We start from the raw sequence: 15004 nt of genomic DNA, 5'->3' as shown, positions 1-15004 counted from the left end.
GATGGCAGCAGTTAAAGAAGACGGCTCAACGCCACCTTCTCAAGAGACAATTAGGAATGGATAATAAATACTGGCCTAGCCAGCGACACCCACATCCCAGAAATGAATAAAATGACACTTGGACATATATGTAATAGATGCACAATTTACCAAATAGATACACAGTTACACGTATGTAGAAATATATAAATACAATTATGCCAAAGCAAAGCCATTCCTTCATATTCTCACAGAATAATGGACAGATAGATTGACTTGTGTAAGGAACCAGCAAAAATTCAAAATAGATTTTAAAGCAAAATGATATTTGATTTATTCAGTCAATATGAGTCAGAGGCCATTAAAGAAAACATTGAAGAAGCACTTTACAGCCAATTAAATACTTCTGAAGAGTAGTCCTCAATGTAGGAAATATGGCAATTAATTTGCACACAGCAAGCTCCCACAGACAGCAATGTGATAATGGCCGGATAATCTGATTTGTAGTGATGTTGACTGAGGGATAAATATTATCCAGGGCACCAGGGGGATCTCGCTTACTCATCTTCTAAATAGTGTCATGTGATCTTTTATGTCCATCTGAGAGCGCAGATGAAACCTTAGTTTAACATCTAATCCAAAAACAGCATCCGCTGACAGTGCGGCACTCCCTCAGTACTGCACTGGAATTGTCGGCTTCGATTCTGGTGCGCAAGTCTCTGGAATGGGGTAATGAACCCGGCACGTTCTGACTCAGAGGTGAGATTGTGAAACACCACCATTGTTATAAATGTCTGTTATTTAATTCAACAACAGTTCATGTAAGCAATTACTGCACTAACCCTACCTGCACATCCAGACAGGTGTGGAATTGGATTGTCTAAGCATGCACACATCTGGACATACACAGGCAGCAACACCAGTACTGTAAGAAAGACTTGCATTTCTATAGCACCTTTCATAACCTCAGAAAATCCTAAAATGCTTTATAACCAATTAAGTACTTTTACAGCATAGTCACTTTTGTAATATACTAAACTCAGTGCACAGCAAGATCCCATAAATAGCAATGTGGTCATGATCAGATTACCTGTTTTTTTGTCATTGGGAGGTTGTGATGTTGAGGGGTAAATATTGGCCAGATCACCAGGGAGAACTCTCCTGCTCTTCTTCAAAATAGCACCATGGGATCTTTTACACGCCCCTGAGAGAAGGTTGACGGAGCCTCGGTTTAACTTCCATCCAAAAGATCACACCTCTGACATTGCTGCATTCCCTCATTACTGTACGGAGAGGGTCAGTCTCGATAATGGGCTCAAGTGTCTTTGAGCTGACAACCTCCTGACTCTGGAAGCAGAGTGTGACTGACTGAGCTATTTACTCAGGTAGAATTACACACAGCTGAATATCAACACTCAGCCCTAGACACCATTCTCCTTGTATGTTTAATAGACTCATTCCCAAATATTGACTCAGCGTGGCACACACACATATGCTCTCACACACACACACACACTCACACACTTACACATACTCACACACTTACACACACACACGCTCTCACACACACACACTTACACACACACACACACTTACACACACTCACACACTTACACACACACACGCGCTCTCACACACACACACTTACACACACTCACACACTTACACACACTCACACACTCACACACACACACTCACACACTTACACATACTCACACACTTACACACACACACACGCACACACACACTCACACACACACACTCTCTCACACACACACACAAACACACACACACACAAACACACACACGCACACTTACACACACACAACACTCACACACAAACACACACACACACTTACACACACACACACTTATACACACACACACGCTTTCACACACACACACTTACACATACTCACACAATTATGCATGCACACACACACACTCACACACACACACACTCTCACACACACACAAACTTACACACTTACACACACACGCACACACAGTAACCAAACCAGAGGGGTGTTTTATCTTGGGTTCTTCAAGTAAAATGAAGTTAAAGACCATTCTGCCCATCATGCCTGTGCCAGCTCTCTGCATGAGCTAATTAGATAGCATTACTCCCCCACTCCTTACCCATAGACCTGTAAATTTTGTCTCTTCAGATAGTTATCCAATTCCCTTTTGAAAGCCTCGATTGAACCTGCCTCCACCACACTCTCAGGCAGTGCATTCCAGGTCCTGACCCCCTCACTGTGTGAAAAGGTTTTCCCTCATGTCACTATTGCTTCTTTTGCCAATCACTTTAAATCTGGTTTCTGATCCTTCAGCAATGGGAACAGTTTCTCCCTGTCCACTCTGTCCAGACCCCTCATGAGGATTTTAATACCTCGATGAAATCTCCTGTCAACCTTCTCTTCTCCAAAGAAAACAATCCCAACTTCTCCAATATATCTTCATCCCTGGGAACACTCTTGTGAATCTTTGCTTCACTCTCTCTAATGCTTACACACCCTTCTCAAAGTGTGGGGCCAAGACCTGGACACAACACGCCAGTGAGGCTGAGCTAGTGTTTATGATTCAAACTGCACCGATGCAGAGCGGGAGCAGTGAGTGTTGCAGGGAAGCCCTGGTAACAGTCTAGGCGCTGCCTGCCCCACCCCGATCTCTAACCATAAGTGTGTGACCCAGCGCCCTCCACACCACCGCCACCACCACCCCCCCACCCTCTCAGTACCTGCGTTTCGGACAGGTTGAGGTGCCTGGCTAGCTCAGTGCGCTCCCGACCCACCACATACTGGCATCGCTGGAACTCCATCTCCAGGCGGTACAGCTGCTCAGCGGTGAAGGAGGTTCGAGTCCGCTTCGGCCGATCCAAATCCAGGCCTCTGGGAAGCACGATCTCACGGATTGTCCCTTTAGCATCTAGTCCAGAGAGAGAGAGGGAGAGGTGGGTTAATCTGAGAGCATGTCCATCTCTCTCATTCACGGTGAACCTTCTCACCGTCCTACTTCCAACTGATTTCATAACATTTCCGTTTGAATTTCATTTCATGTTTAAAGTTATCATTTTTATCTTATTTAACTTTTTTTATTTTTCCTTATAAAAATGCCAACTTTCAACCCGTCTGTTGTCCTCACTGTTAATTCTGTCTTTTCCCCTTTCTTTATCTTTATTTCTTGTTCCTTTCTTTCACGTTTCACCCGATGTTAAAAAAATTTCACTCGTTTCCTCACCGCATTTTTTAAAGATCAGTTCAATTCCCTTCCTCTAAGCCGAGTTCCTTTCCCGTGGGATCAAAACCCGAGTAGATTTTTTTAATAATATAAAAGGCCTCACGTTTTCCCGCTCAGATTATCTGACTTATTAGACAGCGAGTTTCAGAAAGGAATCTAAAATAGACAGACAAGAGAAAATAGGAGAGAGAGGAGTGAGGGGACGGAGGCAGAAGGGGGTGCTGGTGTGGGTAGGTGGTGGTGGTTGAGTTCCAACATTGGCAGATCCAAAATGGGAGAGGAACAGAGGAGGAGAGACCGAAAATAGAGAGAGGGATAGAAAGTAGAGATAGAGACAGAAAATAAAGAGGTGGGTAGAGATAGAGAACAGAGAGAAAGATAAAGAATGGAGAGAGAGAGATAGAGAGGGGTAGAATTAGAGAACGGAGAGAGAGAGAGAGCATAGAGAGAGGGAATGGAAAAATAGAGATACAGCATAGAGAGGGGGATAGAGATAGAGAATGGAGAGAGAGATAGAGAATAGAGATAGTGATAGAGAATGGAGAGAGAGACAGACAAGTAGAATAGAGAGTGATAGAGTTGGTGAATGAAATGGCAGAGAATATGAGGGAGAATGGAAAGTGAGAGAGATAGAAAATGGAGAGGGATAGAGATTGAGAATGGAGAGGTACAGATGTAGAATAGAGAGATAGAGAACAGCGATCAAGATAGGGAATGAAGATTGATAGAGAATAGAAAACGAGAGATAGAGATCGAGAATGGAGAGAGGGATAAAGAATGGAGAAAGAGAAAGATAATGGAGAGATGGACAGAAAGAGAGAATGGAAAGTGAGAGAGATAGAGGTAGAGAATGGAGAGAGGGATAGAGATTGAGAATGGAGAGGTAGAGATGTAAAATAGAGAGATAGAGAACAATGATCAAAATAGAGAATGAAGATTGATAGAGAATGAAAAAAGAGAGATAGAGATAGAGAATAGAGAGAGGGATGGAGAACGGAGAAAGAGATAGATAATGGAGAGAGGGATAGAAATAGAAAAAAGGATAGAGATAGAATGGAGAAAGGGATAGAGAGAGAATGGAGAGAGGGAAAGGAGATAGAGAGAGAGAAAGTGAAAATTGAGAGAGAGAGAGAAAGAATGGACAGTAAAGCAGAGATAGAGAATGAAGAGAGAAAGAGAATGGAGAGAGAGTGGAGAGAGATACACAGAGAATGGAGAGATAGAGAATGATGATAGCGATAGAGAATGGAGAGCGGGATAGTGATAGAGAATGGAGTGGGATATAGAATGGAGAAAGGATAGAGATATAGAATTGATAGAGAGAAAGCGATAGAGAATGAAGAGAGAGAGAGAGAGTGCAGAGAAGGATAGAGAATGGAGAGAGAGAGAAAAGAATGGAAAGAGGGTTAGAGATAGAGAATGGAGAGAGAAAATGAGATATATAAAGAGGAATAGAAAATGGAGAGTGTGTAGAGAGAGATAGAGATGGCAAATGGTGAGAGATAGAGATAGAGAATGGAAAGAGCTTGAAGGGATAGATACAGAGTGAAGAGAGGGATTGAGATAGAGAATGGAGATAGCGGTGGAGAATGGAGAGATGGATATAGATAGAGAACGGAGAGGCAGATAAAGATAAAGAATAGAGAGAAAGAGATAGAGAATGGAGAGAGGTATAGAGATACAAAATGGAGAGAGATAGTAGCAGGGAATGAAGAGAGTGTGATAGAGAATGGAGAGAGAGAATGGAGAGAGAGTGATACAGAGTGGAGAGAGGGATAGAGAATGGAGAGAGGGATAGAGATAGAGATAGAGAATGGAGATAGAATACATACAAACTAGGAAAGGAGTAGGCCACTCGGCCCCTCGAGCCTGCTCTGCTATTCAATAAGATCATGCCTGATCAGAATGTAACCTCAACCCTACATTCCTGCCTACCCCCGATAACATTTCACCCCCTTGTTAAACAAGAATCTATCCACCTCTGCCTTAAAAATATCCAAAGACTCTGCATCCACTATCTTTTCAGGAAGAGAGATCCAAAGATTCACTACCCTCTGAGAGAAAAAATTTCTCCTCATCTCTGTATTAAATGGGTGACCCCTTATTTTTAAACAGTGACCCCTAGTTCTAGATTCTTCCACAAAAGGAAACATCCTCTCCATAACTACCCTGTCAAGACCCGTCAGGATGTTACATGTTTCAAACAAGTCACCTCTCACTCTTCTAAACTCCAGTAGATACAAGTCTAACCTGTCCAACCTTTACTCATAAGACAACCCGCCCACTCCAAGTATTAGTCTAGTAAACCTTTGAACTGTTTTCAATGCATTTGCATCCTTTCTTAAATAAGGAGATCAATACTATACACAATACTCCAGACATGGTCTCACCAGTGCCATGCACAACTGAAGCATAACCTCCCTACTTTTGTATTCAATTCCCCTCACAATAGATGATAACATTCTATTAGCTTTCCAAATTATTGCTCAACCTGCATGCAAACATTTTGTGATTTATGCACGAGGACAACCAGATCCCTCTACATCTCCGAGCTCTGGAATCTCTTACTATTTAGATAATATATTATTTTAATGCTTTTCCTGCCAAAATGGACAATTTCACATATTTCCACATTATACTCCATTTGCCAGATCTTATCCAAAATTGTGAGAAAGAGAGGGAGAGGGAGTGGCAAGGGAGATAGAGAAAGGAAAGTGAAAGATACACAGAATGGAGAGAGAGAGACAGAGAGAGAATGGCGAGAAAGAGAGAGAATAGTGAGAGAAAGATACAGGATGGACAGAGGCAGAGAATGGAGAGAGAGGGGAATTGAGAATGGAGAGAGAGAGAGAGAGAATGGCAAGAGAGAGAGAATGGAGAGAGAAAGATGTACAGGATGGAGAAAGAGAGAATGGAGAGACAGAGAGTTGGGAATGGAGATCGACATTTCACAATAAATTACCAATGTCCAGGGAAACAACATATTTATACTGCATGAAAAGAGAGGGCTGATTGGTTGGCAAATGGACTCTGATTGGTGGAGGTGTTGCCAGGAGAATCCTGGTGGTGACTTAAAAACAGAAAATGCTGGAAAAACTCAGCAGGTCTGGCAACATCTGTGGAGAGAGTTAACATTTCCAGTCCGTATGACCCCTATTCAGAACTAAAGAGAAATAGAAATGTGATGAAATTTATCCTGTTTAAGGGGGCAGAACAAGATAGAAGGTCAGCAATAGGTGACAGCTAAGGAAAGATTGACAAAGATGTCATGGACACAATACAAAGGAAGTGTTAATGGTAGTGGTAAAGAGTAAAGGAGGTGCTGATAGTGACATAAAGGTAAGATAGCAGAAAGTGTTATTAGCAGAACAAGGGTCGGTGCTCTGTGAAAGCACAACATAGAAACAAGTGACAGATGGTCCTGGGGGGGATTAAAAAGGAACAAATCATTAAATATATAAATAAATAAAAATGGGTTTAAAAAGGGGGGATCGGAAAGGGAGTGGTGATGAAGGAGAGAGTTCATGATCTGAAGTTGTTGAACTCAATATTCAGTCTGGAAGGCTGTAAAGTGCCTAGTCGGAAGATGAGGTGCTGTTCCTCCAGTTTGCGTTGAGCTTCACTGGAATATTGCAGCAGGCTAAGGATGGACATGTGGGCGTGAGACCAGGGTGGGGTGTTGAAATGGCAAGCGACAGGGAGGTCTGGGTCATGCTTGCAGACAGACCAAAGGTGTTCTGCAAAGCGGTCACCCAGTCTGCGTTTGGTCTCTCCAATGTAGAGGAAACCATACTGGGAGAAGCAAATGCAGTAGACTAAATTGAGGGAAGTGCAAGTGAAATGCTGCTTCACTTGAAAGGAGTGTTTGGGCCCTTGGACCGTGAGGAGAGGGGAAGTAAAGGGACAGGTGTTGCACCTTCTGCGGTTGCACGGGAAGGCACTGTAAGAGGTGGATGAGGTGCTGGGAACGATAGAGGAGTGGACCAGGGTGTCCCAGAGGATGGTGACTTACAGTTAAATACCCAGCATTGTTGGAAATTTAAACCCGTAGCTTGACCCTGATTGATCAAGACATTGTCCTGAGGAATGAACCAGTGAATGGCTGTGACTTATTTTGTTTAGCTGAAACGGGTGCAGTGTGTGTCCATGTTCTTTTTGTCTGCAAAGAGAGAACACTTTCTGATTTGAATTTCAAACAATGTTTGGCAGTTAAATGTCAGTCATTATCCCCTGATGCATTCCCCATGGTAATGCGTCTACCAATCAGAGTCCACCTGCTAACCAATCAGCAGTCCCTTTTTAAGCAATATAAATATATTTTTACCCTGACATTGGTCATTTCTTGCAAATTGTCCTGATGAGTGCAAGTTTAAAAGCTTCAACAGAAATATCTCTTTTTCAGCAATACTCAAGTTCTGTACTACCAATCACCTATCAGAGAGTCGCAAGAAAGAGATAGAGTGTGGAGAGGGATAAAAAAATTGAGATAGGGATAGAGACACCAAATGGAGAGAGATAGTGGTAGACAGAGGATGGAGAGGGTGATAGAGATGGAGGATGGGGAGAGGGATACAAATAGAAAATGGAGAGAGAGAGAGAGAATGGAAATAGAGATACATAATGGAGAGGGAGATAGTGGTAGAGAATGGAGAGAGAGAAATAAATAGAGAATGAAGAGACAGAGAGATAGAGGATGGAGAGAAATGGAGATTGTGATAGAGAATGGAGAGAAATATATAGAGAGAGAATGGAGAGAGAAATAGTGGTATAGAATGGAGAGAAAGAGAGAGAATGGAAAGGGGAAAGAGACAGGGAATAGAGAGAGGGGTAGAGATAGAGAATGGAGAGAGAGAGAAATAGAGAGTGAAGAGACAGAGAGAATGGAGAGAGAGAATTGAGGGAAACAGAGAATGGAGATAGTGATAGAGAATTGAGAGAGAGATAGAGGGAGGTAATGCAGAGAGAGAGATAGAGAATGTAGAGAGGGAGAGCTGGAGAATGGAGAGAGGGATAGAGAGAGAATGGAGATAGAGATAGAGAATGGAGAGAGAGATAGAAATTGAGAAAGGAGAGAGAATGGAGGGAGAGAGTGGAGAGAGAGGGATTGGGAATGGAACGAGGGAGAGATTGAATTAAGAGGTGTAGAGAGTTGCAGAACATGAAAGAGATGGAGGAGTACAGAAGGAGAGAAAGGTGGTCGACACGGGGAAGGAGATAGGAAACGGTAACAACGATTGAGATATAACATGGGGTGGGGCTAGAGAGAGAGAGAGAAATGTCCTTATAGAACAGATAGGATTGGGGAAAGTGGACCAGAAAGAGTGAGAGGGGGGATACAAATAGAAGGGGAACAGATGCAGACCTGGAGAGAAGGAAACCAAGAAAGGAACAATAGACAGAGAGAGAAATAAGGATACAAGGAACATATCAGAGCTTGGCTTTGAAGGTATTGGCGGGACATGCGACAGGAAGGCCGTCCCCAGATCTCGACTTGAAAATAACGGTGTAAATTTTAAAAGATCCCAAAGTGCATTTTAAGACAAATCTTTCAAACACCGTTAATCGGACAGATCCTTCCCTGCCGCCCTAAGGAGCCGATCCGAAATCCTTGTGCGTACAGGATGGCTGGGCAGATATATATATATATAAAAAAAACCCTCAGGTGAAAGGCCGGTTCCCAGTTTGAGAAAGGGGAATGGAAAAGAGGGTTTTAAACAGGAGCGAGAATATCGAACCTTAACTGATTCCTGTACAACCTCTCCACAGTTGAAATCATCCCTCCTCGAGTTAATACAAGTGTAGGTGTCAATGAGAAGCGTTTAGTAAAATGTATCTCAGTGACTGTCGCTTTTCCCGAATTGTGAATACTTTTAATGTTTTGGACAAATGCAGACACGGAGGCTATTTTTCCGATTGTGGGTTAAAATAAGTCAAAATAGGAGTAAGATGGGGTCCTTTGCTTTTCATTGTTTAAAAAGTGGAAATAGGAGCATTTTTTGAAGTTTATTTAACGACAGCCCGGTTTTGTCGGCTGCGAATATATCTGTGTATTTTCCAGGCCGAGGATCTCCTGAGAGATTCTGGAGACGGGTGTTGTGTGTGTGTGTGTGTGTGTGGGGGGGGGGGGGGGGGGGGGGGGGTGTGGTGGGGTGAATGTGGACACTCATTTCTCCCCGTTTTAACCGCCTCGGCCAGGCGAATGATAACTTCGCCCCAGATTAAAGGGCATGAACTGGGCTCGGGAGGTGCTGTGGAGGAATAATGTTGGAACTGGGTAATGTATAGAGAAAGGGAGAGAGAGAGTGGGAGGGAGGGAGGGGAGAGAGAGAGAGGAGTGGGATGGGGGGGGGGATGAGAGAATGGGGCATTTTTACAAGTGTTAAACTTCCAAGGTATGGATTGAGTGAGAGGCCCGTCCCGGACAGGCTCCTCCATCGCCCAATGTTAGAAATAAATTTTAATTTTGCCAAATGGGTCTCATATTCTTTTTGACAAAAAAAGATCCTTCCCCCCCCCCCCACCCCACCACCACCACCCCCTCCCTCCCACATCCCCATACCCGGGCTGGATGCTGGAACGGCTAAAAAGGGGTGTAATTTTTATTGTTTTGGATGGGGGGGGGGGGGTGGTGGTGGGGGAGAAACTATCTAAAAGCTGTGAATATATAAGACAGCAGCAGCCTGTCACCTCCCTGTTGCTGATGATCCGAAAGCATGGGCACGTCAGTCAGGGATGAGCTGAGACTTGCTGACCTGCGTTTGACCCCCCCCCCCCCCCAACCTCCCCACCCCTCCCCTCCCTCCCTCCCTCCCTTCCTCCCTCCCTCCTTGTGTCTCACGAGTTCTCGATTCAAACATCAGCCTCGACACGCTGAGGGGTTTTAAAGGATTGGAGAGGTGGTTGGCGGTGGTTCGGGGCGGGGGTGGGTGGGTGGAGGGTGGGGTGGGGGGGGTGTCCAAAGCGAATTTCTGCCTGTTTATTTCACTGATCAGTTTCCGCCGTGTGGCTGTCAGATGCTCTTCTGGGCACTTCCATTTCGAATGACATTCTCAAATATTTTGCACTCTTCCTCCTTCCACCACCACCCCCCAACCACCACCACACCCCCCCCCCCAAAAAAGAAGCCTTTCAGCAACATCCCCCCCCCCCACCCCCCACCCCCCTACTCCACTCCATTTCCCTCCTGATCGGATTTACTTGATCTCAAATAACCAGGGAATTCAAATCTGATGCAAAACCCTCCCCTCCGCAAATCTATATTGCTGAACTAAATTCATCGGTGACAACATTTAAACCACTTAAATAAACCCCGTTTCAGCCGGCGCGCAAGCTTGTAACCGACAGCGGGTGTTTATGTGGAATGTTTTAATATATCAATTAAAATAATTTCTGACTAACAGCGGGTGTTCATGTGGAATGTTTTAATACATCAGTTAAAATAGTTTGTGACTGACAGCGGGTGTTCATGTGGAATGTTACTTACAGTGTGTTTCAATCAAAAACAATCCATATCCGTGTATTTACAGGTCATGGTCGAGGATCGGGAATTCTGCGGGGGGTGTTTGTTTATTTTTATTATATGCATATTTTTTTAATTAAAAAAAGATAAATATTCGGCACCGAATCAATTTCCCGTCTTGCTGTTAATTCGGGGGTTGAATCGAATGGTTGCACCGAGACGATTGAAAGCAACTTCATCATCTAGCCCCCGTATCTTTCGTTACGGATTGAACTCTGATGTGTTGGAGATTGTGGGGTAATTGGTGAAGTGTGCTGGCTGGAATATTGTACTGGATACAACCAGGTTAGCACACTTTTGCTGTTCTTAACCAGGGAAATGCTGGTGGCTGGTTTGCGGCTATCAGCGGGTTGTTTATGTGGAACGTTACTTACAGTGCATTTCAATTAAAAAAACATTTAAACTCTGGTCCAAACGGCCGCCGGTGCCGGGCCAGACAGAACTAAAAGAGCAGAACAGAAGCAGAGAACGGAGGATTTCATTCCAGCGAGAAACCCGCTCTCTTCCTTGCCATCTATGACAAAATGGGGTTCAGGCCAGAGGCGGGGATTGGTTCTCCTGATGGGTTTGTGTTTTATGGGGTTTGAAGGAGACGGAATAATATATATATATGTATAAAAAACAATATCGGGAAGAGCTTCAGTTGTTTAAATAAGCGAGAGAAACACTGAGAGAAAAGGCCGCTGAAAGCAATAAGGGAAGGATAAAATCATCGCATAAATAACAATTAATCTTTCGGGGGTCCAGCGATTTTTGAGATTGCAAAATTTGTACCTGATGACCTTTCTGATGTAATTTACATTTTCACATGCAGAACCGGCTTAATTCACCCCCTCACTAACCTAGGGCTTAACCGCTTTAATTCTCTCTCCTTCCATTCTATTTTATTTGGGTTTTGTGTTTTGTGTTGTGAAAATTTGTGGGGGTTTTTTTAAACCATTGCAATAAATTCTCATCTATTCCTAGGGTTTGTATGCAACCTACACATCAGCTCAGCTCAACTCTGAGATTGCAAAATTTGTACCTGATGTCCTTTCTGATGTAATTTACATTTTCACATGCAGAACCGGATTAATTTACCCCCTCACTAACCAAGGGTTTAACCGCTTTAATTCTATCTCCTACCATTCTATTTTATTTGGATTTTGTGTATTGTGTTGTGAAAATGTATGTTTTTTTTTTAACCATTGCAATAAATTCTCATCTATTCCTAGTGTTTGTATGCAACCTACACATGAGTTCAGCTCAACTTGTATCACACCTGAATGTTCACGCACAGCAAAGGGACAGGAAATTGCGATGAGAAAGAGCCGACTGAATGTTTAAATGAGGCACTGGCAATTTATCAGCATGATGCCGATTTAAAACTAATGTTAGAGAAATGAATCTAACACTTTTAAAACTAACATTAGAGAATTTAATTTGGTTTTAGAACTAATGTGAGAGAATTTAATTTGGTTTCAGAACTAATGTGAGAATTTAATTTAACAGTTTTAAAATTGATGTTAGAGAATTTAATTTAACACTTTTAAAACTAATCTTAGGGAATTTAATTTAACACACTTTTAAAACTAATGTTAGAGAATTTAATTTAACAGTTTTAAAACTGTTAGAGAATTTAATTTAATACTTTTAAAACTAATGTCAGAGAATTTAATTTAACAGTTATAAAACTAATGTTAGAGAATTTAATTTAACAGTTTTAAAACTGTTAGAGAATTTAATTTAATACTTTTAAAACTAATGTCAGAGAATTTAATTTAACAGTTATAAAACTAATGTTAGAGAATTTAATTTAACACAGTTTTAGAACTATTAGAGAATTTAATACTTTTAAAACTAATGTTAGAGAATTTAATTTAACAGTTTTAAAACTAATGTTAGAGAATTTAATTTAACAGTTTTAAAACTAATGTTAGAGAATTTAATTTGACACAGTTTTAAAACTAATGTTAGAGAATTTAATTTAACAGTTTTCAAACTGTTAGAGAAATTAATTTACTACTTTTAAAACTAATGCTAGAGAATTTAATTTAACAGTTTTAAAATTAATGTTAGAGAAGTTAATTTAACAGTTTTAAAACTATTAGAGAAATTAATTTACTACTTTTAAAACTAATGTTAGAGAATTTAGTTTAACAGTTTTAAAACTAATACTAGAGAATTTAACTTAACAATTTTAAAACTAATGTTAGAGAATTTAATTTAACAGTTTTAAAACTAATGTTAGAGAATTTAATATAACACATAACACACTTTTTAAAAATAATGTTAGAGGATTTAATTGAATACCTTTTTATTAAATAAGATGGATTGACACGCCATCCGTGCTATTACATATCCCCGTCTAAACATTAAACTCATTTTATAGGGTCGAGCTTTTAAAAAAAAAAATCACTTTAAACAGACCAAATAAACGAGGTATAATTCTGCACATCAAATACAGGGTTAGAGTGAAAAGGGCCGTTTGGACATTAACTATATTGGAGGTTTTATTTTTTTTACCGTAAAACAATCCAGGTGATCAAAGTGAGTTGAAAAAGATCGAAACAAACAAGGGAAAATTCAACAATGAAATAAATTTCGGAGTCATTAACTCAAGACTGTCCTATGTTACAGTCCTGCGGAAACGGACACAGTTCGAGCTGTGTACTGATCAGGCCATTACCATTTGAAATTAATTGAGATATGCCTTCAGTCTTTGCAATTCAGAGAGTGGGAATCGTGAAATGTATTTAAATTGGGGGGGGGGGGGGTAGGAAGTGTGGCAGAGTATTCTTATAAAATCCCAGAAGCTCATAGAATGAACGCGACTACAATTTCTGGGCTAGCTAATTGGTTTCATTTTAATTATATAATGACCCTTATAAAACTGCGTCATATTAATATGTCCATAGACATATATTCAGGGTTTTCCGTCTAAGTACAGGGCGCTGTGTAGATGTTCGGTCTGTTCCTGCCTCTCCCTCTCTGGCTGTGTTTTCGGGGGTCTCCTAGACTCGCCGATCTCCTATTTTCCGTTGTAATTTCGCCATAAAAATTAGTCAGAATATTTTCGCTGTAATAGCGCCGTGAAATTAGTCAGAATTTTCCGTTGCAATAATCGCCGTAAATTTAGTCAGGATTTTCCGATGCAATAATCGCCGTAAATTTAGTCAGGATTTTCCGATGCAATAATCGCCGTAAATTTAGTCACGATTTTCCGATGCAATAATCGCCGTAAATTTAGTCAGGATTTTCCGATGCAATAATCGCCGTAAATTTAGTCACGATTTTCCGTTGCAATAACCGCCGTCAAATTTAGTAAGGATTGGGAAATGGATTTAACAGTCCCCTTTCATTTCGTCATTCTTAACTGGACATGTTTCATCCATTCGGATTGAAAATAATTAACACTGTTTTAAGGCGGGGGGGGGGGGGGGGGGGGGGCGGGTGGAAATCATTGTGATTTTGAATTCCGAATTGTCTTTGACATTCTGATGTTGGTGTTGAGAATGATGCTGCGTGTCTCAGAAACACAGCTTCCCCCCACCCCCCCAACCCCCCTGTGTTTTATTCCCCCTTTTCTACCCTCCCCAAAGTTTGCTCTGGTCTCTCTTTTTTTATTATTATTATTATTCATGTGTGTCTGTGTGTGTGTCTCGTGTGTTGTGTTGTGGGGCAGTCGGGCAATTCTCCGGCTCTCTTTCTCTCCTACCTCTGACCAGGATCCTGCGGCAATAGTCGGGGTCCCCCGGAGACAGTTTGGCTGCTCCCCCGACCTCCGATGGGATGGGTGTAGAGCTGGAAGTCCCGGGAGTGTCCCCCTTCTCCGTCTCGGCGCTGTTGGCTCTGCCCGGACCCCCGATCCTGGCCGGTGGCCGGCGTTGCTCGCTCACTCTGTCGCCCATCGTGTGCCCGGTCTCTGGGCGAGCATCTAAACCAACTCCCCCCCCCCCCCCCACCCCGCCACGCAACTACTCAACCCCCCGGAGCCGGCTCCTGAGCGCTCCGGACGGGCGGTCACTTCCTCGCCTGTTCCCTCCTTTTTGGGAAGATCACTCACCACCCCCCACCCCCACCACCCCCACCCCCCCCCCCCCCCCCCCCGCCCCCCTTCCCCTCTCCCCTCCTTTCATTCGCGGCGTTTCATTATTTATTTTTTTTTAATATGGTGATCACAGGCGAGACAGGAAGCCACCTTTCACCAGATGACGGGAGAGCAACGTCCAAATTGCGCATCATATATCCCAGGGTTAGACTCGGCCAAGATATAACCCCCCCACC

At 42.5% G+C, this 15004-nt stretch overlaps 1 protein-coding gene across 1 annotated transcript in view; it reads right to left on the bottom strand.

Annotated features, from left to right (window-relative positions):
• The window catches only part of vax2 (ventral anterior homeobox 2), an 836807-nt gene extending 822179 nt beyond the window's left edge, over positions 1-14628 (bottom strand). Inside the window, exons 1-2 of the mRNA XM_041183908.1 lie at positions 14436-14628; positions 2720-2907 (exon numbers count right to left, since the gene is read on the bottom strand). Coding sequence (XP_041039842.1) covers positions 2720-2907; positions 14436-14628 — 381 coding nt within the window. The remainder of the gene's footprint in view (positions 1-2719; positions 2908-14435) is intronic.
• Between the last annotated feature and the right edge of the window lie 376 nt (positions 14629-15004).

The sequence above is a fragment of the Carcharodon carcharias genome, chromosome 1 (assembly GCF_017639515.1).
Source record: "Carcharodon carcharias isolate sCarCar2 chromosome 1, sCarCar2.pri, whole genome shotgun sequence".
NCBI classification, from domain to species: Eukaryota; Metazoa; Chordata; class Chondrichthyes; order Lamniformes; family Lamnidae; genus Carcharodon; species Carcharodon carcharias.
This window is presented reverse-complemented; position numbering and strand designations above follow the sequence as displayed.